Genomic DNA, 27,922 nt, shown 5'->3' on the forward strand with positions numbered 1-27,922 from the left:
TTACGTCACACCCCCATCCGTGAACATGAATTACGTCAGCTGATGTGCGTGTGACGTCTAGGACGTGGCACCGTTACATTCACTTCCAGATGACGTCACAAGGTCCATCATCGAACGTAATGTCACGGTAGCCGATACAGACGTGACGTTGCATATGGCGTTACTCCTATCGTGAGGCAGAAACGTTGACACAAACGCTATGTTATATGTTTAAAGTCTTACATCATCGTCGTTAATGTAGATCCACGGCTTTATGTGAAAACATCTGGTAACATGACGTCATAATAACTCTACTTCCCCCTCTATTGTTCAAGCTGTGGGTGGTGTGACGTCACCTCACTTATTGCGCCGGTGACGAACATGACATCATACCTATCAACCCCTTATCAGTGCCCTATCTTATTACAGACCAATTCAGACCGTATTGGGTCACCCCGTGCCCTGATAAATCTCAACGTTCATCCTACAATGACGCAAGGTAATGCGAGCTCCAAGCGGTCACCCTTGGCTGTAGATGTCCCATGACAAGTGCTATTGTCAACACTGTTACGCACAATACTATCAAGTCACTGCAAAACTGCTTTATTGCTATAAAGACTTCAATGAACATCCTTTATTTTATCATGTGGGAGCACAGCGAGATTCATTGTCATAATGGAGACCTGGGAAACTATCGAAAGAAAACCATATTTTATCTTCATTTCACTTTCAAATGAGCTCAGCATCCGACTTTGTTCTCACCAGATTATAGAGTAATGCAAATACACAATAATTTTATATGGCACCACACCCAAACAAGCAGTGATGAACATCCGTGAACACAACATGTTATTAAGACAAACATGCATAGAATTATGCAATTTTCTCCCTGTTTTCATATTATTTGCATGACAGTAAAAGCTCAATGTAACATTTTTTTATGGAAAGTAGTGATATTTTAAATTAAAGATGTGGGACAGTGTTAGTCAGGAAACAATGGGTGTAATAAAGTCAATAAGGGACGTTAGATATGGGGAAATGCACAGAGGGGGAACAATGACATGAGTGTATAGTAGTGTATAGTGTAGTGTATAGTAGTGTATAGTGTAGTGTATAGTGTAGTGTATAGTAGTGTATAGTGTAGTGTATAGTGTAGTGTATAGTGTAGTGTATAGTTTAGTGTATAGTGTAGTATTCTCAGGTTTTTTCGGTAAAGTCACGTAGGTAAAACATTAAAAGTAATGAATGTTTTACCTACGTGACTTTACCGAAAAAACCTGAGAATATGAATCATTGCAGTCACGAAAGCTTCAAATCTAGAATATAGTGTAGTATACTACTTCAGCCCACCGGTGTGTCGGAGAGTAAATCCACGACATTTACAATTTTAATAATTGGCTGTGCCGGGTGGTGGCTGGTCTAACGACACATTTATATTTACGCAATCTAACACCCCCCCCCCCCCCCCCCCCCGTGTTAAAATGACGTGAATGGGGGGGGGGTTAATCTTAACTTAAATCTTTCGTGACTGCAATAATAAATACTCTTTAATTCTTTCGGTAAAGTCACTTAGGTAGAAAAAATAATCGATCACGACGTTTCGATCGCCACACAAGCAATCGGAGGACGATTGCAATCTGGGGGGGGGGGGCGGCTTGCGTGACGTCACGCCGGCAACAGATAACATGACGTCACGCCGGCAACAGATAACATGACGTCACGCCGGCAACAGATAACATGACGTCATCGCACCGCACCACCTCCCTCAACCATTCTTCGACTCCCCCCCCCGCCGCCGCCCCGCCCGCTCCTCCCATCCAAGATGTCGGCGCCAGGCGAGGCGTTGCCCCGGGCTGGGCCGGCGTCTCTGTGCGAGATGAACGGAGGCGGTCGAGACGAGGATGAGGAGGAGGAGGGCGGACACAATCTGTGGTGAGACAAAGAAGAGCGGTGGTTGTTGTTGTTGATGATGATTATGTTGGCGGCGGTGTGAGAAAATGGTTGTGTGTGCTACTGTGCAGTGGTGGGTGGGTGGGTGAGGTTGTTGTTATTAGTGGTGAGGGTGGTGATGGTCGTGGTCGTGGTGATGCTGGCCTGCATCTGTGCAGTCTACCCCAGCAAGCATCTTGACAAAAAATGGTAATGGTGAAGGTGATGAGGGTGATGATGATGATGGTGCTGGCATTCTATGGTGTTCACTTAAACAGCATCATACCCTACATGACTGTCATGGGTAATTATTTGGTGGTGTGAGGGTGAATGCGGTGATGATGATGGGATGTGTTGATGGTGAGGGCCTGTGGCTGACTTGGGCTGGGTGGTATGGCTCTCGTTTGCCCGCAGGCTCTCCATCCTCAGCGAGGTGTCCAGCCGCTCCCGATCCAAGCTGCCCACGGGCAGAAACGTGGTGGTGCTGGGTGAGGAATAATTCCCTAGTGATTTTATCTTCGTACGATGTTCTCCGTGATTACAATTGCTGTGAAATGGCCAGATAACGGAACATTTGGTTACACGCACAAGCCGTGCGAACAGCGATCTCGGACTGCGCGCATGTTCTGCAGCGGTGGGCGTTTTGACGATTAATGTTTCATGTCACATTTACATTATTATTATTGAATGACTTAAGTTATACAGTGAACGATGAAACTCTTAACTCATCATTAAGCGGCTTTAGCTTGAGGGATTGTTGGACCTCACGATAACAAATCGATTGTTTAATATCAGAATTATCGAGGATTTTTTTTTATTAAGCGTTAAAGGAACAATTTTTGCGTTCGATGGTATCGGCGATTTTTTTGTTACATTTTCAGTGAGCATCATGGTGTAGCGTGATGCCATTGACACTTTACGACTAATGTTATGCTCCTTTAATGCTGCATATTATATTCGACAAAAGTTTTGCTGGCTGGCTGGCTGACTGGCGCGCAGGTGACGTAACCAGGCACATTTGCGTGATAAAGTCATCCACGCCGATGAGCCTCCAACAACACCGGCCGTTTAGCTCCCGCAAATGCTGGACAGTTCTGGTTGCACTTGTTAAAAGAGAAGTAATATAAAACTCTCCATCATCCCACACAACCAACCAATACATCATTCAGTGTTGGATATGTATACGTACTCCGTTTGTCAATCCACTGCTGGATTAAGTGCCGTGCAGGTCGTGGGGGAGTCCTTTGACTATACTTCACACTGGTAAGTGTGGGTTGGTGATGGCGGTGATCATAGATGTGGGACCGGATATTACAAGAATAGTTTTACAGCACTGCTCTCAGCTGCTCAACATCAGACACTGCACCGAAAATCGACATTAAAATTTGTATTAAATCATTCAACATACAGTTAAACGAAAATGCCATATAAATAATTTACATATTAAACTACTTATTTATCTTAGTTTGTCCAGCAAAGGCTCAATGAGTCTGAATACTCTTTCAGGGTGTTCCTGCATTAGGATGTTTGTTTAGTTCAGGGATTGGAAAATAGAATAACAAGAAGAGCCAATTTTTTTTCGTCGAATTCCGTAAAAAAAAACACCCTCAATATTTTAAGAGCAGCAATGCGTGGTAAATACGAGAGACGGTGATCCTTGATTAATAACGAGTCACGAAGCAGTCCTTAAAGAGCCGCATGCGGCTCCAGGCCTGCAGATTGCTGACCTGGTCTAGTTGATTTAATGAGGACTGTGCAATTGATGGGATATTGCCATGATTACGTGTGGATAACATTCAAAGCTCCTCGCAGAATCCATAGCCATGCTGCCATCTCCTGGCAACCTCGCAGCTCCCCATAGACAAGAGCATGATGGTGCTTGGCGAGATGACTTTGTGATTCACCAACATTAGCGTTGCACTAATTAACCCATTTTGTAACATTATTCATACCACCAGAAAATAGTGTAAAAGACAAGCAATTAACATCACAACACAAATCATTAAACTTTCAAGTAACGAGCTGCCTGAAGGCAAGCGTGGTAGCATTAAGTTAGAGCATTAACGTATTTACATTGCAATTGTTAAGCCATTAAATAAGCCATTAAACCAACTTTGTATCATTACACTTAAATGGAATAGCATACCATCAAGCTGCAGACTGACTAAAGAGTGGTGTGCGGGTTAGAGCATTTCCTGCATCACCAACAGTACTAGAATATCAAACTTATTAAACAAACAATATAACAAATAAATTAAGCTCATAAATAACAGCAAACAAACCATTTAACCATGACAGAATAATATAACGCATAAAACAATTAATACTTAGCAATGAACCCAGTTACAACTAGCTTCATCAGGCGACAGTCTGATGGCTGGAAGCAAATCTTGCTGTCGCCTGATGAAGCTAGTTGTAATTACTGGCGAAACGTCGTACTCAGATTGTAAATGTTGTGGCTTGGCTCTCCAACACACCGGTGTGCTGTACTAGTGACGAATTGGCCACGTTCTGTTTACGTGACAACCCTCACTAGTTGGCTGTGTCGGGTGGTGGCGGGTTTTAACGACACATTTATATATTTGCGTGATCTAACCCAAAAAAACCTCTTATGGATGTTGAAAATTGTCTTCATTTTAGTTGTTTCCACTGGAGCACTGTCATGTTTTCATTTGAAATATTTATGTCGGGAGCCGATTGATTCACAGTCAGTCTCTTCCAAGGGAGACCTGAGTTATAGGCTGTGTGAATTATACTCGCAGTACGCTGATATCATGTGCCATGCAAGGCATGATGGGAGGGGCCTTAGTTATGGTCAGAATCGTTTTGCGCATATCATTGCTCATTTGCTTCCAGCCATCGGACTCTTTTCTGTCCTTGTTTCTCACCATTTACTGAATGTGTTGTTAGACTTGGTACAGTGAAACCTCATGTCATTGTTCCCCCTCTGTGCATTTCCCCATATCTAACGTCCCTTATTGACTTTATTACACCCTTGTTTCCTGACTAACACTGTCCCACATCTTTAATTTAAAATGTCACTACTTCCCATAAAAAATGTTACATTGAGCTTTTACTGTCATGCAAATAATAGGAAAACATGGAGAAAATTGCATAATTCTATGCATATTTGTCTTAATAACATGTTGTGTTCACGGATGTTCATCACTGCTTGTTTGGGTGTGGTGCCATATAAAATGATTATGTATTTGCATTACTCTATAATCTGGTGAGAACAAAGTCGGATGCTGAGCTCATTTGAAAGTGAAATGAAGATAAAATATGGTTTTCTTTCGATAGTTTCCCAGGTCTCCATTATGACAATGAATCTCGCTGTGCTCCCACATGATAAAATAAAGGATGTTCATTGAAGTATTTATAGCAATGAAGCAGTTTTGCAGTGACTTGATAGTATTGTGCGTAACAGTGTTGACAATAGCACTGTTGTCATGGGACATCTACAGCCAAGGGTGACCGCTTGGAGCTCGCATTACCTTGCGTCATTGTAATTATAATTTAGTTTGATGGCTGTTTTGTGGAATTCAGCAGTTTTCTGCGGTTGTGTTTGACAGGCAGCCCCTCTCGACGCACGTGCCAATTATTGCACAAGCAGCTGTCGTATTTAACATAGGTTGACCCGTTTGCTGTCAGGTCCCTTGAAAGACAGTGTTTTATGAAAACGACTTGACCCCAGTGCGCCGTGTCAGGGCTACGAATGCAAGTGTGTGCGGTGTGCTGTGGACACACGTCAGCCAGCCCATTTGTTTCTGGAATATCAGGCGTGGCCCCTGGTCTGCGGGAAAAAAAAAACTGTTCCCGGCATGCAAAGTGATCAATCAGTTCATATGCCGCACGGTCGCGCACAGTGGGAGAGTACGTTTATTATAAGCTGGTTTCGTTGCCTTCCCGAAAGTGCAGCTTTATAAACACTCACACACGTAGTATACCAGCCTGACCATATTACCTGGAATACGCCTGATCCCATCAGACCTCGAAAGCTAGGTCTAATTGAGGCTGAATAGTGCCTGGATAGTGCTTGTAGTCATAGGTGACTGCGGGGCTGTGCTAACGTGGTCGTCGGCACTGCAGCAAAATCCGTTGTGCTCTACTTCTATGCTGCCCACCTCTACCGGCTCGCTCTGACCAGCGCAGTGAAACATATTCTAATAATCCCCAGAAATCCACTTCTGGATGAGGAGGAGGCCCTCATCCAGAAGTGGATTAACAATGTGCTGTATCTTGCAATGTACTGTACTGTATATATCTGCACTGCTCTAAGATTGGTCAACGTAATTCAATGATAGCCTTGAGCTCAGACGGCCGCAGATTTAGTAATCGCTCTTCTCGCATTGATCCTGATCACATTCTTCGTCATGAGTGCGGCGCGCACTCCCTACTCTCTTAACCTGGTTTCCAGGCAAGGGCTTTTGTTATCACCGGGTGTCTTAATGTAAGATACGGGTTTCCATTATAATGTTTGTTACATGTTACAAAAGCAGAGGTGTGCCAAGTCATTACATTTCTTAGACAGCTGGTGAGGGGCTTTCCTTGATTGCATTTGACATTTTTGCCAGGCAGGTTCCTTTCATAACCCCATCATCTGCTTATGTATTTGGCCAAGTTTTAATCTTGGACGGCTGCCTGTGAATCCGATGAAAACAATCGTAATGTGCGTGAACTAATGTAAAGGATGCGTTCTGCAATTATAGACGATTTATGTCCTGACAATACCAGATATTCTTTAATGTGGACAAAAATACAATAAAAACTGCTATAGTGGAAATTATTATCATGCTTTGCCTTGTTACAGTTTTGTTGAGAGATGTTATCAGCATGATTGTAATCGACCCATTGTGTTCATGGGAGGTCTCTGCTAATAGTCCTGTAATGTAAAAACAATTATGACCTGCATGTCACCAAGTGGGTTAGGCCATAGCCAATTTAGGTTAGCCTGAAATGAACTTTTAGTGTATAGCTGCCATTCCCTCTGGCCATTTGCTATAAATCAGAAATAATTGTCATTGACCACAAAACGTTAAGCGTTGCCATATAATAGCAGATATCAACAGTGATGTGCCTTGTGTGTGCTATGCTTACCTTCGAGGACGTAGCCGACATGATTATATGACTGGGCAAGTAATGATGCATCGATTGATTTATTAAATCGATTATTATGCTCGCAGTACGTGCAGTGAATCGTGCATTTCAGAGTCGATTATTTAGCGTGTGTGGAAATGTATGCTGAAGTAGCAAACACAACTGTGCAATCAAGAACAGGAAACATCGTGAGACAAATGAGCTAGAAAAAAATGTGACCTTGTCGACCGGAGTCACACCGCTCCCATTACAGTCTTCTGTAGTTTCTCCCCTGCTGCCATTCTGGTTCATTGTTCACTCTTGTCAACCTAACATTAGCACGTCATTTATATGTATAATATTACCAGAATAATTGACAATCGAAGTATATATTTTTTCTGATTCTATTGTCCATGCCCCCCCTACCTTGTCTCGGTTCCCCCATGTACCCTCGTCTTTTTGTCCCCGTATTTCTTGTACCTCTCCCATGTCCCTTTGTCCCCGTGTCCGTACCCCATTGCCTCATGTCCCTGTGAGTCCGTGTGCCCATTTCCCCTTGTCCAACATCTCCGTGTTCTCGTGCCTCCGCATCTCACTTGTTCCCCGTGTCCCTGCGATTGCACATCCACGAATCCCCCCGTCCTCCCTGCCCGTGTCTCCTGTGTCTGCAGGAGAGGATGGCTCTGGGAAGACGTCTCTGGTGGCCAAGCTGCAGGGCGTGGAGGAGGCTCGCAAGGGCCGTGGCCTCGAGTACCTTTACCTGAGCGTGCACGACGAGGACCGTGATGGTAGCGCATCCCCCACCACCGATCCACGCACCGCTACTTTGCCTGCTGATGAAAACTAAATAAAGGAAAAAATATTTTTTTTCAGCAGGTAAGGCCCCACTGAGCTATTTCGCTCTTTTTCAAAAGAGACCTGGCTATCACAAATGATAGCTCAACGAAGTGGCTTATCATGTGGAAATTTATAGCAGCGCCAAATAATCTGAAAGCACGTTGATTCTAAATGTGAAGGCAAAAGCCGGAGGACCCGGAGGAAAGTCCACACGACCACGGGCAGAGAGACATGCAAACTCCAGATATACAGACGTCAGGGTTTGGATCGAACCCACGACCTCCTGTATATCAGGCGAAGTAATTAACATCCCGCCGCCGTGGCACGAAAGATGGACGGAACCCCGAGTCTAAAGGACCTGGCGAATGGCTGGCCGGCACAAACACGGGCCAGGCTTTTAATTCTGTTGTCCCTGTGCGGGTGGAACGGTTGCACTGGTAAGCGCACTGCTCCACTAATCTGGTGATATGGGTTTGATTTTCATCCACGGCTAACATCAGGGGCGAGTCGTATCTGATCCGGTCCTGGGTGCTCTTCACCAACCCATACTGGCCAGTATGATGAAATATGGTCAAAACATCCCCCATGGCTGAGATGGTGTTGGGAGGCCTTCATCCAGCAGTGTACATTGTTATTGTTACACCAGCAATAATCCAAATCATTTCACGATCGGCTCTTGCCCCAACAGTATGTACGCTATAGAACTACACGCTCAAAACAGAAATACCTCCTGAATTTACCTTCAAGACAAGGTGTTTGGCTATTGGTGTTGGCAAGCACCGGCTATGATCTGCACACGAAGAATTGGTTGGGCCAGCACCACAACCGCCCCAGGTTTGATTACACAGCCACGCCGTTTACTGGCGCAGGGCCCAAACGAGCGTCGCTTCCTCATGGCCGTTGTCGTGGCCTCCCTGTAGACCACGCGCGCTGCAACGTGTGGGTGTTGGACGGCGATGAGTACCACAGCGGCCTGCTGCGTTTCGCGATGACGCGTGAGAGCGCGCGCGACTCGCTCACGCTGCTCGTGGCCGACCTGGCGCGGCCGTGGCTCATCGTGGACGCGCTGCACAAGTGGAGCGGCGTGCTGAGGCGGCACCTCGACAGCCTCAAGATCCCGGTGGATGAGCGCAGGGACATGGACAATAAGCGTGAGTGTCCCGCGCATGTGCCTACGTGCGAGTTCAGCGTCTGCATGTGTGTCTTTGTGTAGCCTTAAATGAGTACCTGGTGCGATATGTAAACATCGGTACTAGGGGACAAAGGTGGCCGGGTGCGGTGCTGGCCACCCACCGCCTCGTGTGCAGTGCCGGCCTTCACAGATGCTCTCTAACAGCACTTGCTCCAAAAGTCTGTTGAGGCTATACAGGAGATCTGTGTCTTTGTCATTGTCGGGGAAGCAATGGCGTAGTGGTTAACATGCCGCGCTACGAACCTGGTGACCTGAATTTGATTCCTGGCCATGCCGAACTTCAGTGATGTATATCTCAATGAGTCCTCAACCTCTCCTAGGTCGACTAAGCTTTGATGAATAGTCACGATTATGGAGTAACAACCTAATCGAAGAATCGATGCATTTTTGTTGAGCACTGTTTTGTTTGTATTGTCCGCCTTTTACGTTGTCTTCTACGCTATTGAGTATGCCAATTAAAAACTTACCATTATTACGATTTATTCTTATTATACATGCTATGATGATGGAAAATGTGGTATATAATCATTTGAAAGACTCGTGATTCGATGCTTGCATCTTGAGTGTAAAGAACGATTCATTTATCGTAGCTTAATGAATCGTTTAATTGTTATGTGCCCATGCCTGCTGTGATGTGTTGGGCAATCTGATGTGTGGGGGTGCTGTGGGGTTGGCAGCATTATCTCCCCACAGTGTTTGCGTCTGCAGTCTAAAGGTGGTGGACTTTTGCCAATATTGGACAAAGGGCTTTTTTTGCAAAAATGGGAGTAAGATGCCAAGGCAGTCATGAGCCATCACGAGTGATTAAATACCCTTGGTGTATTCTTTACAGATTTGGGCTGCAAATTCAAAGCCGTTGGCCACATTATCACATGGGCGCTCAGAGCTAAATTTGCAATTGACATTGAGAATACGAAGCACTGGAATATGGTTTTGTCAACCGGGAGCTGCTCATGGAAATTAGGAAAATGTATTGCTATTTTTTTATAAATTCAATCTACACATCTTAAAATATCGGCATTCACCATAATAAATGTCTTGGTGCCCTGAGCACGAACGAGTGTGAGTTGCTTTTCTTCATGCATCAGCAATTCTAGTTTTAAGTCTTCTGTTGTCTTCCCAAATTCATTGCTGGCATGTCGTCCCTTTAGGGTGCTGTTGTTTGGCAGCTTTTCATTTCCGCCAAATTATTAAAATGCGTAGAGGGTTGTGCCCACGATGGTACTTGCTTTTCTAGTTTGAAAGCCAAAGTAATTATATCAGCGAGGTTTTTTTTTGCATTAAACTTTTAGTTCAGGTATGTATGTTGAACTTCTTTCACACCGTACTTAGCCAACCGTGATAATCGGACGTTTATAACTATGCATGCAGTGCTGCATTAGTTGATAAAAAAAAAATTATACTCATGCTACACACGGAATCAGGCATGTGAGAATTGAATGTTATCTTTTTGAAAATTACCCACAAGTCATATGCTCTTGTTACATTTATGCTCATGTCAGGGAACAAATCTACCAGCGAGTGCGAGAAGGAGAATGCAAATAAGACGATAAACACGAGATAAAAAAAAAGTATTGAATCTTGAATCAAAGCACCCACCACTCCAAATCACGAAAAGTAAATTCCATCGCTTGGCCAGTGAATTGTTGGTTTCCAACTCTTGCCAACAGTACCATGTTGCTTTCGGGGAGTGGTTAGCTTATTGTTCAATGAATCCGGCCACTCAGAGTTTCAATTCACAGCCATGACTTACATCACCAACGAGTTTATATCTGAAAATGGTTCTGCCATCTCCCCCCTCCCCCTCCTTCACCAACTTTCATTTCCTGGCATGGTAAAGTATGGTCAAGTAACCCCCTGACCATCACGGTCTGATTAGACATTGATCCAGAAGTTGATTGACGAAAGGCTATAAAAGAAGTTGGTGACATTGTAGCAGATTTTCACATCCAAGTCGCTCTATTTTAAGAATGTGTGCTATGCAGGATGTACTGGTGTGTGTGTGTGTGCGTGCTTGTGGAGAGATGTTGGGGTTTGTCACGCTGATGTAAAGGTTGTTGTGATAAGCATTGTTGTCGCCTTGACTTGTCCTCGTCTTATTCAGGTGCTATTTGAGTCTCGTTTTGTATAGCACACATTGGAAATTTACCACGGTGTTACAGGAGTCCCATATGGAATCCCATATATGGTTTCAAAGTGTGCCTCTGCGAACCGTATGTGGTATCCCATATATGGTTCCCAGAGGCAGGCTTAGAAGCAGTCAGAATTGGTGACTTAACCGTTCTAAAGGGTCCTAATTGTGATATAAAAAATAGTCACTGCATCACTGCTGCTGTTGTCTGGTCACGTTTAATCCAGTTTAATTTGATGTTGATCTAAGACAAGAGGACCACTATACACCTCTTTGAGGGATGCCGACTGGTTTTGTTGTTGTTGCATACGCGCAAAGGGCTGTGCGGTTTTACACACTTCTGCATCTTGTGTGAAAAGTATGCTTTCCTGGCCTGCCTTTCTTTTCTGGTTATGATAGGTGATTGTTAAATTACAGACTCGAGATTCTCTCACAGCCTCGACATTTTTCGTTTGGCACCCTTGTTACATGCGTACGTCACAAATATATATGCGACGTAGGTGGATATACGGCGTCCCGCACATAACGTGCAATTTGGGGGTGGGAGGGTCCTCTATAATTGTAAGAAGTGGGGGTATATTTTCAGAATCGTAGATAACAAAGCCGGTTGTTATCTGCATCTCTACGAGGAGGAGAAACGTCACGCTTGAGAGCAATCCCAGCTTAATACTGTACTGTGCAAGAACTGCTGGAGTTTGTGCGTTCTAGAATCAATGTGTGATTTTCTGTGGGTTTCAGTGGAAATTTATTTTCTTTTTGTAGATTATAAAAACATAAAAAGTATGTGTTCGGCATGTCATAGTTCGTGAATTTAAATTGAGTCTTAAACTCATGGTGCATATATTGAACCATGTGTGTGAGAATCCGTTGTTTATATTGTATGCAAAATGCAGGAAAATGTTAGTTCTTAACATTCCAAGTTGTTGGACGAAAGTTGGTTTCAATAGAAATCACGGGGTTTTGTTTGGATAACTAATATATTGGGGGCACTCCCAGCCATGAATTAGCCCAGTTATTTCGAGGTTCCACTGTTTTGCATTCAACTACAGTCATCAGGTAAACATCATTGAGTCAGGGCGTAGTACAACAGCAGCTCTGTGTTTAGGATCCCAAGTCCCCCAACGGGTGCGCATTCCTGGATGCCAAGTCCGCAAGCAAGGACAATGGACTGATGGGAATGTGTGCTTTCTATTCATACTCTTAGGTTTTTTCCGGTAAAGTCACGTAGGTAAAAAAAAAAGAAATAAAATAATAATAAATCAATTAAATCACGACGTTTCGGAGGCAACGCAAGTCTCCGTCTTCAGGTGGGACCGTCACAGCTAAATTTACTGTATCAAGTGAGGAAAAATCCAAGAGACAAGCTCTTAAATACAAGTTAAGGGGGGGGGGGGGGCTTATCTGAACGTGGTAGCCAGGGAATGGAACGGTGGGGGGACGGGGCTAAAAGGGAACAATTGGTGCACCTCAGCCCGGGGTCACGGCCAATGTTGGCTGCTTTCTATTCCATGCATTTTTATTTGTTTAAAACGAAAACCGTTGGCTTAACAAAACCAAACTGGAGCTGTCGCCAAGAACGGGCTCCTTTCTCCGGTTCCTTTCAGAATGCACGCTGCACGCTGCTGCTGTGGGTCCATTTCTTGTTTTTTTTTTCTCGTATTGTGCTTTCTATCGGCATCATGCCACGAGACGAACGCATTTCTTTGCGAAACGGCCGCATCTTAGCAGTGCTCCACCTTCATGGAAGAGAAATGGTCTCGGAAGAAGAATACATTTTTTTTATATCTTTATCCGGGAATGCATGTCTCGGTTGAAAGACGCGCAGACAGACAGACGTGACATACAGAGAGGGAGAAGTGGAATTATTATTTTAAGGAGATATCAGGAATGGAAACGGTCATGCCCTGATGGCCAAAATGACCGAGATAATATAAGAGTGAAGCCTCCCTGAGCCTCTAGAATATTTTTCAGGAGGGTTCCAGCACTGTAATGTTTTGGCCTGTAACCGTTAATGCTCTTTTTGCATATGGGAGGAAACCAGAGTCTGGAAAAAGCCTGCTAAGGATATGAAGGGGGCTGACACACAAATCTCTGCATGGATGGATTTAAGAATCCATTGACACGCAAGCCTACAACACCTTGTGTTCTCGTGTCACACTCGTGGCACACCTTTTATACGACCTGCAAAGAATGCTCATCACATGTGAATAAAACTGACATTTTTATCCATGGAACCAGCATTTTCTGAAATAGAAAACTAAATTTCATTTCGTGTGCCGATATTGCTGCCTGCTTATTTACCTCCCTGCGTGCGCCAGTGCAAATGCATTTGGTCTCGCTCTCACACGGGTACACCTAATCTCAATGCCTAGGTCCAGGAGCTGCACAGTTAACAATCAAATATTGGCATAGTTTTTTATTATTAAAGTGTTATGGGTGCCGGAGGTGTAGTGCCCACTATTTACACAAAGCATCACCTGCCTGGTGTGCTGTGTTGTGTCATTAAAACTGTTGTTAGCGTAAGCCGCGAGTTCGTCACAAACTGAAAATGAGCAGGCCCTGCTGTTGTACTGTATGAAACAGCGTTTTAGGGGAAGCCGAGTGAAAAGTACGTGTTTGGCATGTCATAGTTCGTGAATTTAAATTGAGCCTTAAACTCATGGTGCATAAATTGAACCGGATGTGTGTGTGAGAATCCGTTGTTTACATTGTATGCAAAATGCAGGAAAATGTTAGTTCTTGGCTTGTGCAGCATTAACCAAAACTCTCCAATGGACTATATGAGTTTTTTTTATAAAACTAAATGGTAAAAAATGGAATCGATTCTTGGGTCGAATCTTGACCTGAATAAGGACAATTAATTTAATATTCACGGTTGGGGGAGTGACTGAATTGATAACATTCCTATCACCTGTGAATGTACAGGTGCAGACATTTAATTTACATGTGCATTTACCTGTGCATTCATGTGTATTTTGTGGGGCAGAAATTAGCACACTGCCCTATGAACCCAGCCACCTGAGTTCCATTCCTGACCATGGCTCACATTCTCATATCAACAGCGAGTGATATGAAAGGCATTTTGTGCCTTTCCGAGACCAACTTGGCTTTAAGTGAGTACCTGTTTCGATGTGTTAACATCAGTAACTGGAAAAGCAAATGTGGCTTGGCGTGGTTACGCGTCTGCATTGTGGTGGATTTAATAGGTGCTCGCTAACAACACTTGTCACGGGAGCCTATGTATGCTCTGTCTGGGATATTTACGTTTGTTATTCGAGTGCTTGTGTGGATGTGAGTTATATTGTGTGTGAGTGTATACTCCCCAATGGAGAGGACAGCTGGTGGATCTACAAGTTAGCTCAGTCAGTCAAGCCATAACACCTGGGTCTGTCCCTTGACCTCCTTGCCAGTGAGCCATCGCCACTTGACCGGAAAGTCTCAGAGTGCATCTAGCCTGGTGGCATGCACTATGGTGTTGTCACCGGCACTTAGCGGCCAATAGCGGCCGTTGTTGTTGTGTGTGTTTGGTGGTAGTGTGCGCGCGTGCCTTTGCTCTGTATGATTTATGGGTGCAATGGCACAGCGCTTAGCCCTGTCGCACTGTGCGACAGTTTATCAGGCTTAAACTGGGGATCTTTGTTTGTGCGTGCGTTGGACCGTGTCTCGCGTGTGCGCGCGCGCGCGAAACTCGCGCAGTCGTCCGAGAATTCCAGAGTTACGTCGAGCCGGAGACGGAGGAGAGCTCGCCGCTCCGGAAATCCGGTTCGGGGGCACTGCAGGCGTCAACACCGCCCAGCGCAGCAACGCTGCTAAGCCAAGGCTCCGGGACGAGCCCCGCGGGACTGTCGGGCGACGAGGAGGCGGACGAGTGCGTGGTGCTGCCCCTCGGGGAGAACACCTTCACGCACAACCTCGGCGTGCCCGTGATCGTCGTCTGCACCAAGGTGAGGCCCTGCGCGGCTGAGTAATTAAAACATGAAAGAAAAAAACAGCTGTTTTATATTTTTGGCAGGTAAAGCTACGTAGCTCTTTTTTTCAGAAGCGATCTGGCCACAAATGATCGCTCAACGAAGTGGCTTATCGCCGTGTGGAGATGTATAGTAACGAAATTAATGCACGTAAGATTCTAAATGTGGAGGCAAAAACCGGAGGTCCTGGAGAAAAATCCACACGACCACGGAGAGAGAGACGTGCACGCTCCAAATTTACAACAGGCAGCTGGGTCGGGATTGAACGCACGACCTCCTGCATACCAAGCAAGGGAGTTAACATCTCGTCACCGTAGCGCGCCTGATTGCACGAAGGCTCAACATCAGCTTTTCGATGTAATGCGAATTGATACAGAGAATTGCCTTTACTGTAAAATTGTAGATAAAAACTCTTCACTCTTCACTTATTTCATGCATTTGTATTCTTATGCGATTCATTGCCCTCGGTCGCACTTTTATTTAGCGCGCGGTTGCAAATTAACTCTACTCGGTCGGTGGTAGCCACTGAGGGCTTGACGCGGTTCTTTTTGTCCATCCTGTTGGGTGTATGCCCCCTGGAACCGTTGCCATTCCGTGGTAACGTGCACTGATGTCTACTTTATTGAGGGCGATATTGGCTTCTAAAATAAAGATTGAGTGCTGCCTGGGTTGGAATGGTTATCGTCCTGGATATTGCAATGCAGAGGTCACCGGTTTGATTCCATTTCCCGGCGTGGCTTGGGCAAGTTTTTCCAGGGCAAAATCGCCCGATGATGCTGGATATAATTACCAGCGAAACGTCACGGTACTACTCAAATTGTAAATGTTGTGTATTTACTCTCCAACACACCGGTGGGCTGAAGTAGTAACTAATTGGCACGTTTTGTTTACGTGATAAACCTTACTGGTTGGCGGTGTCAGGTGCTGACGGGTTAACGACACATTGAAACTTATGTGGTCTAACTCAATAAACCTTTATTATGAAGTTTTTTCCAATGCCTCCTGCATCTGTCCACTCGGCAGTGTTAATGGGTACAGCATAGGTAATCGTTTGGCAGGTCGTGTGTGGTGGGGTAAAGTGTGGGTATTCTTCCCACCTCTTCCAAGACCTCTGGAGAGCTGTATGTATGTATGTTGAACATCTTTCTCACCGTACGTAGCCAACAGTACGAATCGGAGGTGCGGGAAAGACTAAGCCAAATACCCTGTAGAGGAGCTCTCTTAAATTTCCTCTGTCGCTGGCCCTTCCGCCAGCAGTAGCGTGAGCAAACAATTGCAGGGCTGCACCTTTACCTCTATATACACGATGTCTTTGTTGTGCACAGTACGGGCTTTTCCATGACAAAACATGTTTCATCTTATTCCACGAAGGGGTTAAAAAGTGATCTTGTGTGAGCAACTAATCATTATTGCTTGTCCAGATCCCACCACTGGAACAATGTAGAATATCTTGAGGATTGCATTCCCAGGGTTGGATTGCAGCGATCCCACAGGGGATTCTGTCTCGTTGCTAAATGAATTGTCTTGTGTGCTGTGGCAGAGCGACGCGGTGAGCACGTTAGAGAAGGAGTACGACTACAGGGAAGAGCACTTTGACTTCATCCAGTCGCACGTGCGACGCTTCTGCCTGCGGTGTATCCTTTCGGTCGAGGTTAGGAGGGCATCGGCCAGGAATCTACGACTCTTGATTGAAGGCCTCCTCAAGCTGTCGCCATTCTCTCAGTCTTGCATTGCAACAATCTGGAAGCTGCACACGAGCCGATACCGTTGCTCCGTTGCTCCGGTGCACGTCCTCTCCTTTTCGCTGCCACTCGTTTGTTATTGTCGACCACCAGCCGTCACCTCTTCCCGTGACGCGTTCTGCCCTCCAGACATGGGGTCACTTATAAATGAAATTACTGCACCATTGCCAGCTGAAATGACAATTATATGCCATTGAACATCATTACAATTGTTGCAAGTACAATTGCAATTTATCGCAGCCCACTTTTTTTCAGCGGTCAATGTGATTTCTCGGGCTTGCCTATTTTTTCTAAATCCGTAAATTTGTCTTTCTGTCTCCCGGTGTGATTCCAAGCGATGCTTGTGGTATGGGGGACATGTGGTGTATGCAGCCATGTGTGTCGCTCCTGATACTTTTATTTGATCATGTTTAGTCGTTAATTGATAACCTTGTCGCTGGCTTTAAATATACATCTTGTGTACTCTTGCTCTTTATTTTCAGCGTGAAATGTCACCGATGTGAATTTGGCTACAGTGACCTTGCTATTGATGTCTTTTGTAATCTTACGGTTAGGCCACGTTCAGGATAAAAGGAATTTCAGGTGGGCTGCAGTGGCTCAATTTGGTTGAAGCACAATCTGTGTTGATGGAGAGAGCAGAGAGGGAGCTGCGTGCGTTTGATCCTTGACTCGTGAGCTTCGTACCAGACGGAGCAGCACTGGTCTACACGTCACTCAAGGAGGACAAGAACGTTGATCTGCTGCACAAGTACCTCCTGCACAGGCTGTACGGCGCGCCGTTCTGCACGCCTGCTCTCGTGCTGGAGAGGGACGCTGTGTTCATGTGAGCGACCGCACAGGAGAGCAACTCGATTCGCATCATGTCCCACATTGGATAATTTGCGGCCAACCTCATCGACTTGCTAGTTTTCGTGAGGGTCCTGCACTGGGTTTTTATTTTAAGATGTTTTCAACCAATTAAAAATTGTGAGGAAACCAGAGCGCCTAGAGAAATCCCACACGTGCAAGGGGGCAACACTGTATCCCCGTGCAGGTGGAAAGAGGTGACCATTAGTCTACTTGATGTGTACCGTCTTCTCCTGGCGAGCCAGCGTATAGCACCTCGACGCCCACTGGGAAGGGATTTTCACGACGTTTGTGCGATCCACCCAACCTCACCTCAACAGCCTCCACAGCGCTGGTATAAAGGCGTGCGCCACCATCACCCGCCTATAGCGGCGAGGCTATCACGAAGGCTTTTCTGCCGTGGTGTCCCAGGAATAAAGAAACTAAAATCTAAATCCGACCTTGGCTACCACCTCAACCCTCCTCCACCCATCGAAATCTTTTGTGTGCTCTTGCCTGAGGCTATGAGCATGTCTGCTTGCTTGTCCAATGCCATATATGTCAAAATTGCTTTGTCTGTCACGTGTTTTACTTTGTCGGTTTTTTTAAGAAGAAAATATTTGTTGTTGGCAATATTTCACCTGCCGTGCCGGTCGTCATAGGTGCTTGCTGACAGCGCTTGCCCCAACAGTCTGTTGAGTGGTAGTGTTGTGCTTAGTGCAATACACTGAACCCGGCAACCTGCTGTCGATTTCTGCTCACAACCAACATTGTTGACTAATATCTAAACCGGTTCTGGACCTCCCATATATCGACTCGGCCTTACATGAGTGAGTCCCTGATATGGTGTGTAAACATCGGTACTTGGGAGACAAAGGCGGCCTGGCTACCCACCTCTCATGTCCCGTGCCGGCCTTCATAGGCACTCGCTAATAGCACTTGCCCCAGCAGTCTCTTAAACGCTATACAAGAGGACTTTGTGATTGTTAGCACAGTTGGTGAACACAGGTGGTGCATCTGCTTGTCATCTCAGTCAACCCATAACACCTGCCAGCCTTCCACGCTTCACATGGCCTCAAAGTGCATCTAGCCTGGTGGCATGCACTGTGGTGATATCAGCGCCACTTAGTAGTGAAGAGGGTCTATTGTAAGGACAGTGTCTCCTCTGCTGTCCTGGGAACATACCCGAATCTGACCCTGGACGCCACCTTAAACATCCTCCACCCATCCCAATCTTAGTCTGCCTTTGCCTGGAGGTTTGAGAGTTTCTGCTTGCTTGTCTCATGCCATATCTGTCACATTTGCTTTGTTTGCCCTGTTTTATGTGCATTGTCGGTCTTTTTGTCTCCGTGTTTGGCTCTTTGTTTACGGTGTCTTATGTTGCTCACACTGTGTGCGCGTGTTGTATGTGTAAATGTAGGCAGTGGCAGTGCATTGGTTCATGCGCTGCACTATGAATATGGCACCCTGGGTTTGATTCAAAGCCAGGGCTAACATCAGTGCCGAGTGATATCAGAACCTTTTTGGGCAGCCTCTAGATCAACTTGACCTTAAATACATCCCCGGTTCGGTGTGCAAACGACGGCACTGGAGAAAAAGAGAGGCTGCCTGGTGTGGTGCGTTCCACTTCACACAACCCCATCGTGTACCCTACCAGCCATGGTCTATAAAACTAAACGGAGGATATTTGTGCAAAATTATTTAAGGAATGACACACGACGCATAGTGGTGCCATTTAGTTTTTGATTTGCTAAGTAGTGGGGTTTTGTTTTGTAATATCTGTGTAAAAGACTGGCTAATTGATGTGCAGTGTTGTTGGGATGCAATTGCATGAATAACGCTATATAGAATGTGATTATTATTGAGTCGTTAAATAGTTGTGGTGATTCGGCTGAATGTCACAGAACTCTACCCCCCCCCCCCCCCACGTGTCCACGCAGCCCAGCGGGCTGGGACAACGACAAGAAGATCGGCATCCTTCACGAAAACTTCACGTCCGTTCGGCCCGAGGACTTGTACGAGGACATTATCATCAAGCCGCCCGTCAGGAAGGCAAGGGCACGAGCAGTAGCTGTGGCGGAGCTATGGAGCATGCGGGCAGTGCAACTGCACCGGGACCCAAGGGGCCGGAGGATTGGCCGAGGCGTCAGGCAACGTTGGACTACGAAGAGAGGGGGAAATTGGACGGGAGACGCCATTTTATTTCTTGCACTAGGGCCCATGCTATTTAAAAACTATTTTGTACACGCTTTAAACTATTCAAACGATTAAAACGAAACTTGATTTAAAGCTGTCGTGACTGCAGGGATTCATATTCTTGGTTCTTTCGGTAAAAAACTATTTAAAATTTCATTTCTGTGGATTTCACACCTGATGATGATTGCTTGTGTTGCAGTCGAAACGTGAGAATTTTTATTGTTTTATATTAATTTATTATTTCCCTTCTACGTGACTTTACCGAAAGAACCAAGAATATAAAACGAAACTATTTAAATTAATACCCTTTTTTTCTTTTTTCTGGTAAGGCTCACTGAGCTATTTAGCTATTTTTTCAGAAGCGACCTGGCTATCAAAGATAATAGCTCAACGAAGTGGCTTATATGGAAATGAAGAGCAGCAGCCACAAAACTACCAACTGTGATGCCCCACTGGCCTCGGGCAAAATGCTTTGCATGCTGCATCTTGTGAATTCTGGGTGATTTGGGCGACAGCCTGGATGCTACGCAGACTTATAATTGCTCAACTCGTCTGCCCTTTGTGCGTTGCATGCTTGCGTGTGTGCGCCACTGCAGTGGGTACAGGAGAAGGAGGTGTGTGCGGAGGATGAGCAGGTGTTCCTCATGAAGCAGCAGTCGCTTCTCATCAAGCAGTCGCCCTCTCCCTCCGGGAGGCCAGCAGTGCGTGAACCTCTACACCTCTCTCAATGCATTCTATCGCGCCGTGTAGTTGATGAGAAACTCTTCACAAGCAACGAATTACGTGAAGGCTGCAAACAAATATGGTCAACTTTTGATCATCTCTGATATGAAGCAAAACACATCGATAATGCAAAATCTGTGTAAGTTAGGTTATAACAACCTGCGTAGTTTACATTCATAGAATGATGGTGAAAACGTGCAATGTGTCTCCATTTTATTGTTTCTTAAAGTCATTGGTTTACTTGCCGACATGATTGTGATCGTGTGCGTACCGAGTCATTGACCCTCGACAGTAAGAAGCAGCTAGGAATGAAACCAGCGCTCGTAAAGTAATTTTTACCTATTTTTTCACGAGCACGGTTTATCCGAAACTCGGATAATCGACCCACGGATAATTTGAGAGGCAACTGTAAGAGAAAAATAATATGCAGAATTTCATTTTTTTATGGCAAAAGATGCATTTGTGACCATGCCTTGCATTGTATTTGACGGCACAACACCATGTATAATGCACACTACCTTGTTTTTGGCTACGAAGAGTCAAACTTGTGGCCATATTTGGACAACGGCAGGACAATAAGATAATTCTACACCTGTTTCATAATTGTTAGGAATCATCGGTATAGTAGCCATTGCTGCCTTGTGCCTCATGGCACATGTGGACAAGGAAGCAGTTGTGGCTTTATGTGGACCAGCATGTCTGACGACTGGGGACAGTGATAATTTTTGTCGGTGACGCAACGGATGTGCGCTTTGGAAAGCGTTGCAGCAGAATCCACGCAAGTGCAGGAGTTTTATTTCCTTGTCACTGTGCGTGCAGGACGCTGGGCAGAGGGTACCCGGTGGTTCCCCCCGAGCCTCCACTAGGCCCGTGGCTTCCAACGTGGCGAGCGTGTCGCCCATCTCTGTGGGAAACAAGAAGCTGGACCCTGCCAACGTTAAAGGTCCGGGCTGACATCCCAACCACTCTGGTGGGGGAAGCAGTATGCGAGGTGGTAGCTGTGACACACTCCAACTTTCGTCTGCTCCACAAAGAACTATAGCTCACCTGGAATACACCCAGGTGTATAGAATTCATACTTCATCACACTGGGTGGTGCGAGTTAATGAAGGTGGGAGGCAATAGATGTAGGAGCATAGAAGTATGGTACAAGCATGGACTTTGCTGAACTGCCCTCTGCTGTCCCCACAACAATTCCGCACAGTAGTCGCCCATACAAGCGCCGTGCAGGAATTTTAACAAGCTTGGGGAGAAAATTATTACTCGGCGGCGAGTCACCTGCCTTGTAGGCCTCACGCTTTGTGTTTTCTGTTCTCTCCCGCAGGAGGTGGGACAAGCGAGGGGGTGTTGGCGAACTTCTTCAACAGCCTGCTGACCAAGAAAGCCGGCTCGCCAGTTGGAGCTGGCGGGGGGAGCGGCGGACCGGGAAGTTCACCAGGGACCACAAAAAAGCACGGTATGGATGGATGCCTGCTCGTTCGGCACGTGCCTTCATTTATGTGGCACCACGGTGGCGAGATGTTAACTACCTCATCTGGTATGCAAGAGGTTCGTGGGTTCGATCCCGACCCTGATGCTTGTATTTTCGGGTTGCATGTTCTCCCCGTGGTCGTGTGGATTTTTCTCTGGGTCCTCCGGTTTTCCCCCCCACATTTAGAAACGTGCGTTTTAGAGTATTCAGCTGCTATACATTTCCACGTGACAATAAGCCACTTCGTTGAGGTTTCATTTGTTGCCATTTCGCTTCTGGAAATGAGCTCTTTCGCTCAGTTGGCCTTACCTGGTCAAATAAAAATTGTTTAATAGTTGAGTTTATTCGGAAACGGCACCCAACAACGGGTGCCAAGTGCATGCAGCATCCGTTGCATGCACGATATGAACTAGAGAGAAAAGAGAGCCTTGGGAGAAAACAAAAACTCAGATTCTTGGTGTGAGCATTTTTCACATTTCACAGCATTTCTATGTTGTTTTACTTCTGCTTCACATTGCTGTTGAGTAGGTTTGATTGTTGATAACTGGATGGCAGCGCAACAATGCATTGCTGTACTGTACTGGAATGTTCCCACCTTTGCAAACCTACACGGACCAGCGTGGTGAAGTATGGCCAAATAAATCCCATAACCTGCATTCTGTGGGGGGAGGCAGTCATCCAGAAAATCTGCTCAAACCAAAAATGCCAATATCGAGGTCTGCTTGCCACGAGAGGTTTCAGGAGCAAGTTTGTCGTGCTGCTATAACTCCATTGAAGGAGCGCAGACTAAAGTTGTTCACTCTCTGGTCCATAGTTTGGGTTGCATGGCCGCAATCGCACTGCAAATTGTAGCCATTCAGAATCAGAATATTTATACCGGAGGAATCCGATGAGCTTTGAAACTCTTTTTCACAGACGTCCAGTAGCGGCGGCACAGAACATTGCAACAACAATAAAAAAAAACATGATAGCAGTGGAAAGTATAGGAAAGGTAAGCTAATAATTATATTCTTGGTTCTTTCGGTAAAGTATAATAGAGCATTTTATCTTATGTTTTATTTTATTACTTTATTATTTCCCTTCTACGTGACTTTACCGAAAGAACCAAGAATATTAATCCATGAAGTCACGAAAGCTTTAAATCCAAATAATTATAATAAACGAATAGAACAAAACTTTTATTTCACCAGGTAAAACCACTGAGAATGGCATGACATTTTCATGCGCGCACTGGAATGACACGTACATGTGAACGCGCTGACATGGTTCTGCGTTGTGGTGGTCATCGTGGTGTATCTTCTTGTCGTTGAGCTTCGTTCTTGAATCGGTATTTCACCTTGAACGCTTTCGCTGTACATCCGCGTTGTTTGTGTGCTGTGTCTTGCACCGCGCTGCCGTGTGCTGTACTGTCGGGCGTACACGTCCCCTTTTTCCTTTGGGTTTTCGTGCTGTCACAATCTCCGCTTTCTCTGCCCACTTCCCCATCCACTCCACTCCCACCCCCCACCCACCACAAGGCAAAGGCTCGAAACGGGTTTGTAACGGAGCCCTTTGGCCTGCATGTCTGACAGCTTTCGCAAACACTTGTAGACGGATGTTTACAAAAAGCATTATGAAGCTTCATTTCTTACGTTTACCCTCGAAGCTGTTGGGTTTTTTTTACCCCTCTTTAAAATACTCTTTTTTTTTAGTTATCAGAAGATTGAGAATGAAGAAAGAGCTCAACGATTTGGCAGGTGGTGGGGTAAAGTTGTGGGTAATTCCCACCTCTTCCGAGACATCTGGCCAGTATGGAATAGAAGGTCTAAGTGCCCTCTAGATCAGAGATCGGCAACCAAAACAACAACAAGAGACATTTTTTTCGAATTTGGTAAAAAAAACTATTTCAAGAGCCGCAATGCGTGTGAATACGAGGCAGTCCTTTGTAAATAACGTCACGAAACAGTCCTTAATGAGCGGAATGCGACTCTGGAGCTGCAGATTGCCGACCCCTGCCCATGGTAAACAAGACTTCCATGGTAAACTGGGCTTCCATGGTAATTTGGACTCCCGTGGTAATTTGGACTCCCATGGTAAACTGGACTTCCATGGTAAACTGGACTCCCATGGTAATCTAGACTCCCATGGTAATCTAGACTCCCATGGTAAACTGGACTCCCATGGTAAACTGGACTCCCATGGTAATCTGGACTCCCATGGTAAACTGGACTCCCATGGTAATCTGGACTCCCATGGTAAACTGGACTTCCATGGTAAACTGGACTCCCATGGTAAACTGGACTTCCATGGTAAACTGGACTCCCATGGTAATCTGGACTTCCATGGTAAACTGGACTCCCATGGTAATCTGGACTCCCATGATAATCTGGACTTCCATGATCGGGGGTCGGCAACCAAAATAACACGAAGAGCCTTTTTTTATTTCAAGAGTCGCACAGCAGTCCTTAAAGAGCCGCCTCGTGCAGCTCCAGAGCCGCAGGTTGCCCCGACAACTGCTCTGAATGGACTCCAGAACTTCCTAAAGCGGAGGCCCTTCTGCCAGCAGTGGCATGAGCAAGCAAATGCAGAGCTGCACCTTTTAGCAGAGGAACGGCCTTTACCATGATGTTTAAAATGAATGCAGAGGAAAGAAGTCCTGTGGCACGCCCTGTGATCCAGCGCTTTTGGAGATGAGGATTGGTGGCTCACACAGACATTTGTAACCTTCTCACACCCCCACTGGGCTGCCTGCAATGCATCTTGTAGAGGGCGATAAACAATCGCGTTTCGTAAATCCATTAGTGTGCGCTGTTGTGCGTAGTACCCTCATGTACATGTGTAAAACATCTCTTAAACAGTAATTAGTAAAACGTTCCAACACAGGGCCCTTCTAAAATCTTGAGACTCAGTGAGACTTTCCTTGATAGTTATTATCATCGTATATGGAACACTTCCACCAAGTGTACATGGATAGCCATTGGTGTCAATCCACTGCTGGATGAGGGCCTCCACCACACCGTGGGGGTCATCGACCGTTATATGGCCACACTTTACCTGGGAGCATAGAACTACAGTTCGATGGATTTTCAGTTTTGACTCCTTTTGCTGACGACGACGGAACCCCATGCATCGTTTTGGAATTGCATTGTTATCCCCCGTTCCAAACTTCCGTTTGTATGCTAGCTGCATCATTATCATTGCATGATTTGGCTGTTTTGGTAAAGCACAGGGATGTTCCTCTCCGCTTGGTACGCGCGCGAGCCTCTTGCATGCCGCTGATAGGACGTGCATTAAGTCCAGGGCTTGCGTCGTCATTAGCACATTAACCTGACGTACTGTGTCGCTCCGTGTCTCTTTGCGTCACGCCCTGGAACGGTACGCAGGACCGAAGCCAGCGTTGACCGACGTCCAGGCCGAGTTGGACCGCATGGCGCGCAAGTCGGAATCTACGTCCGTCCTCGCAGCGACCAACTTCGATGACACCGCCTCCTGAAAAGCAATCCCCTCTCTTGCCGTGCGCACGCTCCTCCAGACCTCTGAACCGTAACCATTGCCTCTCCCCCACCTCGCGTCCTTCCCCGCGACCTGATCTTCGAGCCTTTCCCGAATTTGCTGTCTTAACTTGGTTACTAGGACAACCACTTTTCTCAGAAGACGAAAATAACCTACCTTTGCAACCATGGCGACGTGCCTCTATCATAATGCCTCCTTGCTCCGTCGAAGCCCTCCCCGCTAATTAAAGCGGTCCAGTGTGGCGGGTGTCACTGTATGGGTGTGTGTGTGCGCGAGTCACCGTGCTTTATCGGCTAAGAATTTCAGTGGGGTAAGGGGGGGGGCTCAAGTGATGACGTGAAAGCGGAGGTTCGTTTGTGCTGGTTGATTAAGCTGCGTGTGCAAAGCAGGTCACTTAATTGCACGTTGACACGAGTGGGGGGGGAGGGCATGAGTTTACTACCACCTAGATGTGTGTGTTCGCGTGTATATTCTAACAAACTTGCGTTACGCTTGTCTGTGTTATCGGCTTGTATCATCAAGTTACGCACACGTACGTACGAGCATTTGTACACGAGCATACGAACTCCGAAAATGTTGTTTGCACACACGCAGCGCAATTCCTTGCAACCGACGACACTGGAGGCGTTTAACTGGTTCTGCGCGCGTGCAAACAACCGCTCGAGTGGAAAAGCGTTTGCCTCACGCTTGTGAAGGGACCCCTCCGTCGGTTTGTAGAGGCTTGGTGTGCCCAGGGTAGCCATTCCAAGCCATTGCTGTAGCACCAAGTTAGCCGTTGAGCTTGCAGAGTCGCCGCAAGACCCGTGGCCCAGAAAGCACGTGCGCTCACTCACACGGTTGTCCGTCGAGCGAGCGCCCTTGCAGGGCCTCGCCGGGGGAGGGAGTCAACGTTTCAAGGGCGTCTCCCCGTTGCGGACTCGTTGGGCACTGTGTATAAATACATTCAGGGGGCCTTAGAAGGCAGTCCACTCCATTGACTTGAGAAACGTTTCCAAAACGTGAGAGATTTAAATACGGTGTATTGGTTTTTTTCATCTGGTAATAAATTCGGAGAGAATAATAGAGGTTGTTGTTAGTCTGCTGAAGTGGCCTAATTTGTAGATTAATCAGCGCTAACAGTGGTATTGTTCACATTTGTGAAGTGAGCACACACTGAAAACTCTAGACCGGACTGAATAAATTCCATCGTCAATATTAATGTAAGGCAAGTAATTTGCGACCTAGGTTGTCACCAGTATGGTCAAGATACACATTTCAGGATGTCTGCGAAATGTACGTGGGCATATTTCGATTGCCATTGACCCTTGTAATAGCACCAAAAGAGAACAGTCCAGCAGTTGATGGAAAATGGCCACTCATCACGTTATTGTAATCAAAAGGTAAATTACGAAAACAAAAAACATTGCATATGACGATGCGAAGTTGAAAAGTCCCTTTGTCTCAAATATTGAAAGGCTGAATAAAAATCAATCTCTGAGCCTCCTCCAAAACAACTGTCCATGTTCCCCTTGTCAGTCAGCCAATGAGGAAGAGTGCTTCGGCACACAATGAGCGGTGCAAATATTCCATCTTGAGTCAATAAAACAGGGGCAAGTGAAATGCGTTTAATTAATGGAGTGGCTGCCTTTGAAAATGTTTTAAAACTCTAAAATATTTGAAAACGTCAAGCACGTGAGTGCTGCGATGTGCATGTCACGAAACTCATGCTGCGAATTTAACTGCGATAAAAACGTGTTTGTGTTTTTTTATTTGTGCTTTTTCTTGTAATATTTCTTTTTTGGGGGGGGGGGGGGGGAATTCCTATCTTGCCCACTTTTAACCCTGAGTCTCCCACCCCGCCACCCCAATACACTTGACCCTCTCCCCTACTGCGTGCTCGGCCGTGTATATAGTGAAGCACAAGTTTTATTTAAGTACATCACGTGTGAAGGCGTGTGTAGAGTCTCGGTGCACAGCACATAGATGCGCAAAGGCTTGTCCTCATAACCCCCCCCCCCCAACTCCTCCCCGCAGCTCTCCTCTGTGCTTTCTAAACCCTCTCCACTACCACTCCCCTCCACCAACCCTCGCGACACTCCTTCCAGCACTTTGTCTGCATCGCTGTGTGTGCAGAACTCCCACATGTAAAGTACACAAGCAGGCTGCTCCATCGACTGGGACGTGAAGAAGGAAACACCCCAGCAGTATAAGAGCATGGAGAATGGGCTCGCAGAATACAGACGTACAAATAAATAAAGCATTACGACAAACGTCTTCTCGTTACGCTGCCTTTGCTTTGGTGGGTGTCGGATAGATATTTATCATCGTCAAATGCACTTCATTGTTACGATTCGGACCATCGCCCGACTGTGCCAACAACAG

The 27,922-nt window shown here is 46.0% G+C and overlaps 1 protein-coding gene across 1 annotated transcript; it reads left to right on the forward strand.

Moving 5' to 3' along the window:
• Positions 1-450: 450 nt before the first annotated feature.
• Positions 451-27,813, forward strand: LOC144936829 (cytoplasmic dynein 1 light intermediate chain 1-like). The gene is made up of 13 exons (XM_078863993.1): positions 451-478; positions 1,802-1,911; positions 2,323-2,396; positions 7,656-7,772; positions 8,742-8,972; positions 14,841-15,088; positions 16,653-16,746; positions 17,542-17,677; positions 19,620-19,731; positions 20,472-20,576; positions 21,418-21,541; positions 21,923-22,054; positions 25,432-27,813. The coding sequence occupies exons 2-13, from the start codon at positions 1,802-1,804 to the stop codon at positions 25,539-25,541; spliced, it is 1,593 nt and encodes a 530-aa protein (XP_078720119.1). The 5' UTR covers positions 451-478; the 3' UTR covers positions 25,542-27,813.
• The last annotated feature ends 109 nt before the right edge of the window (positions 27,814-27,922 follow it).

This window comes from Lampetra fluviatilis, chromosome 17, assembly GCF_964198595.1.
Source record: "Lampetra fluviatilis chromosome 17, kcLamFluv1.1, whole genome shotgun sequence".
Taxonomy (NCBI): Eukaryota; Metazoa; Chordata; class Hyperoartia; order Petromyzontiformes; family Petromyzontidae; genus Lampetra; species Lampetra fluviatilis.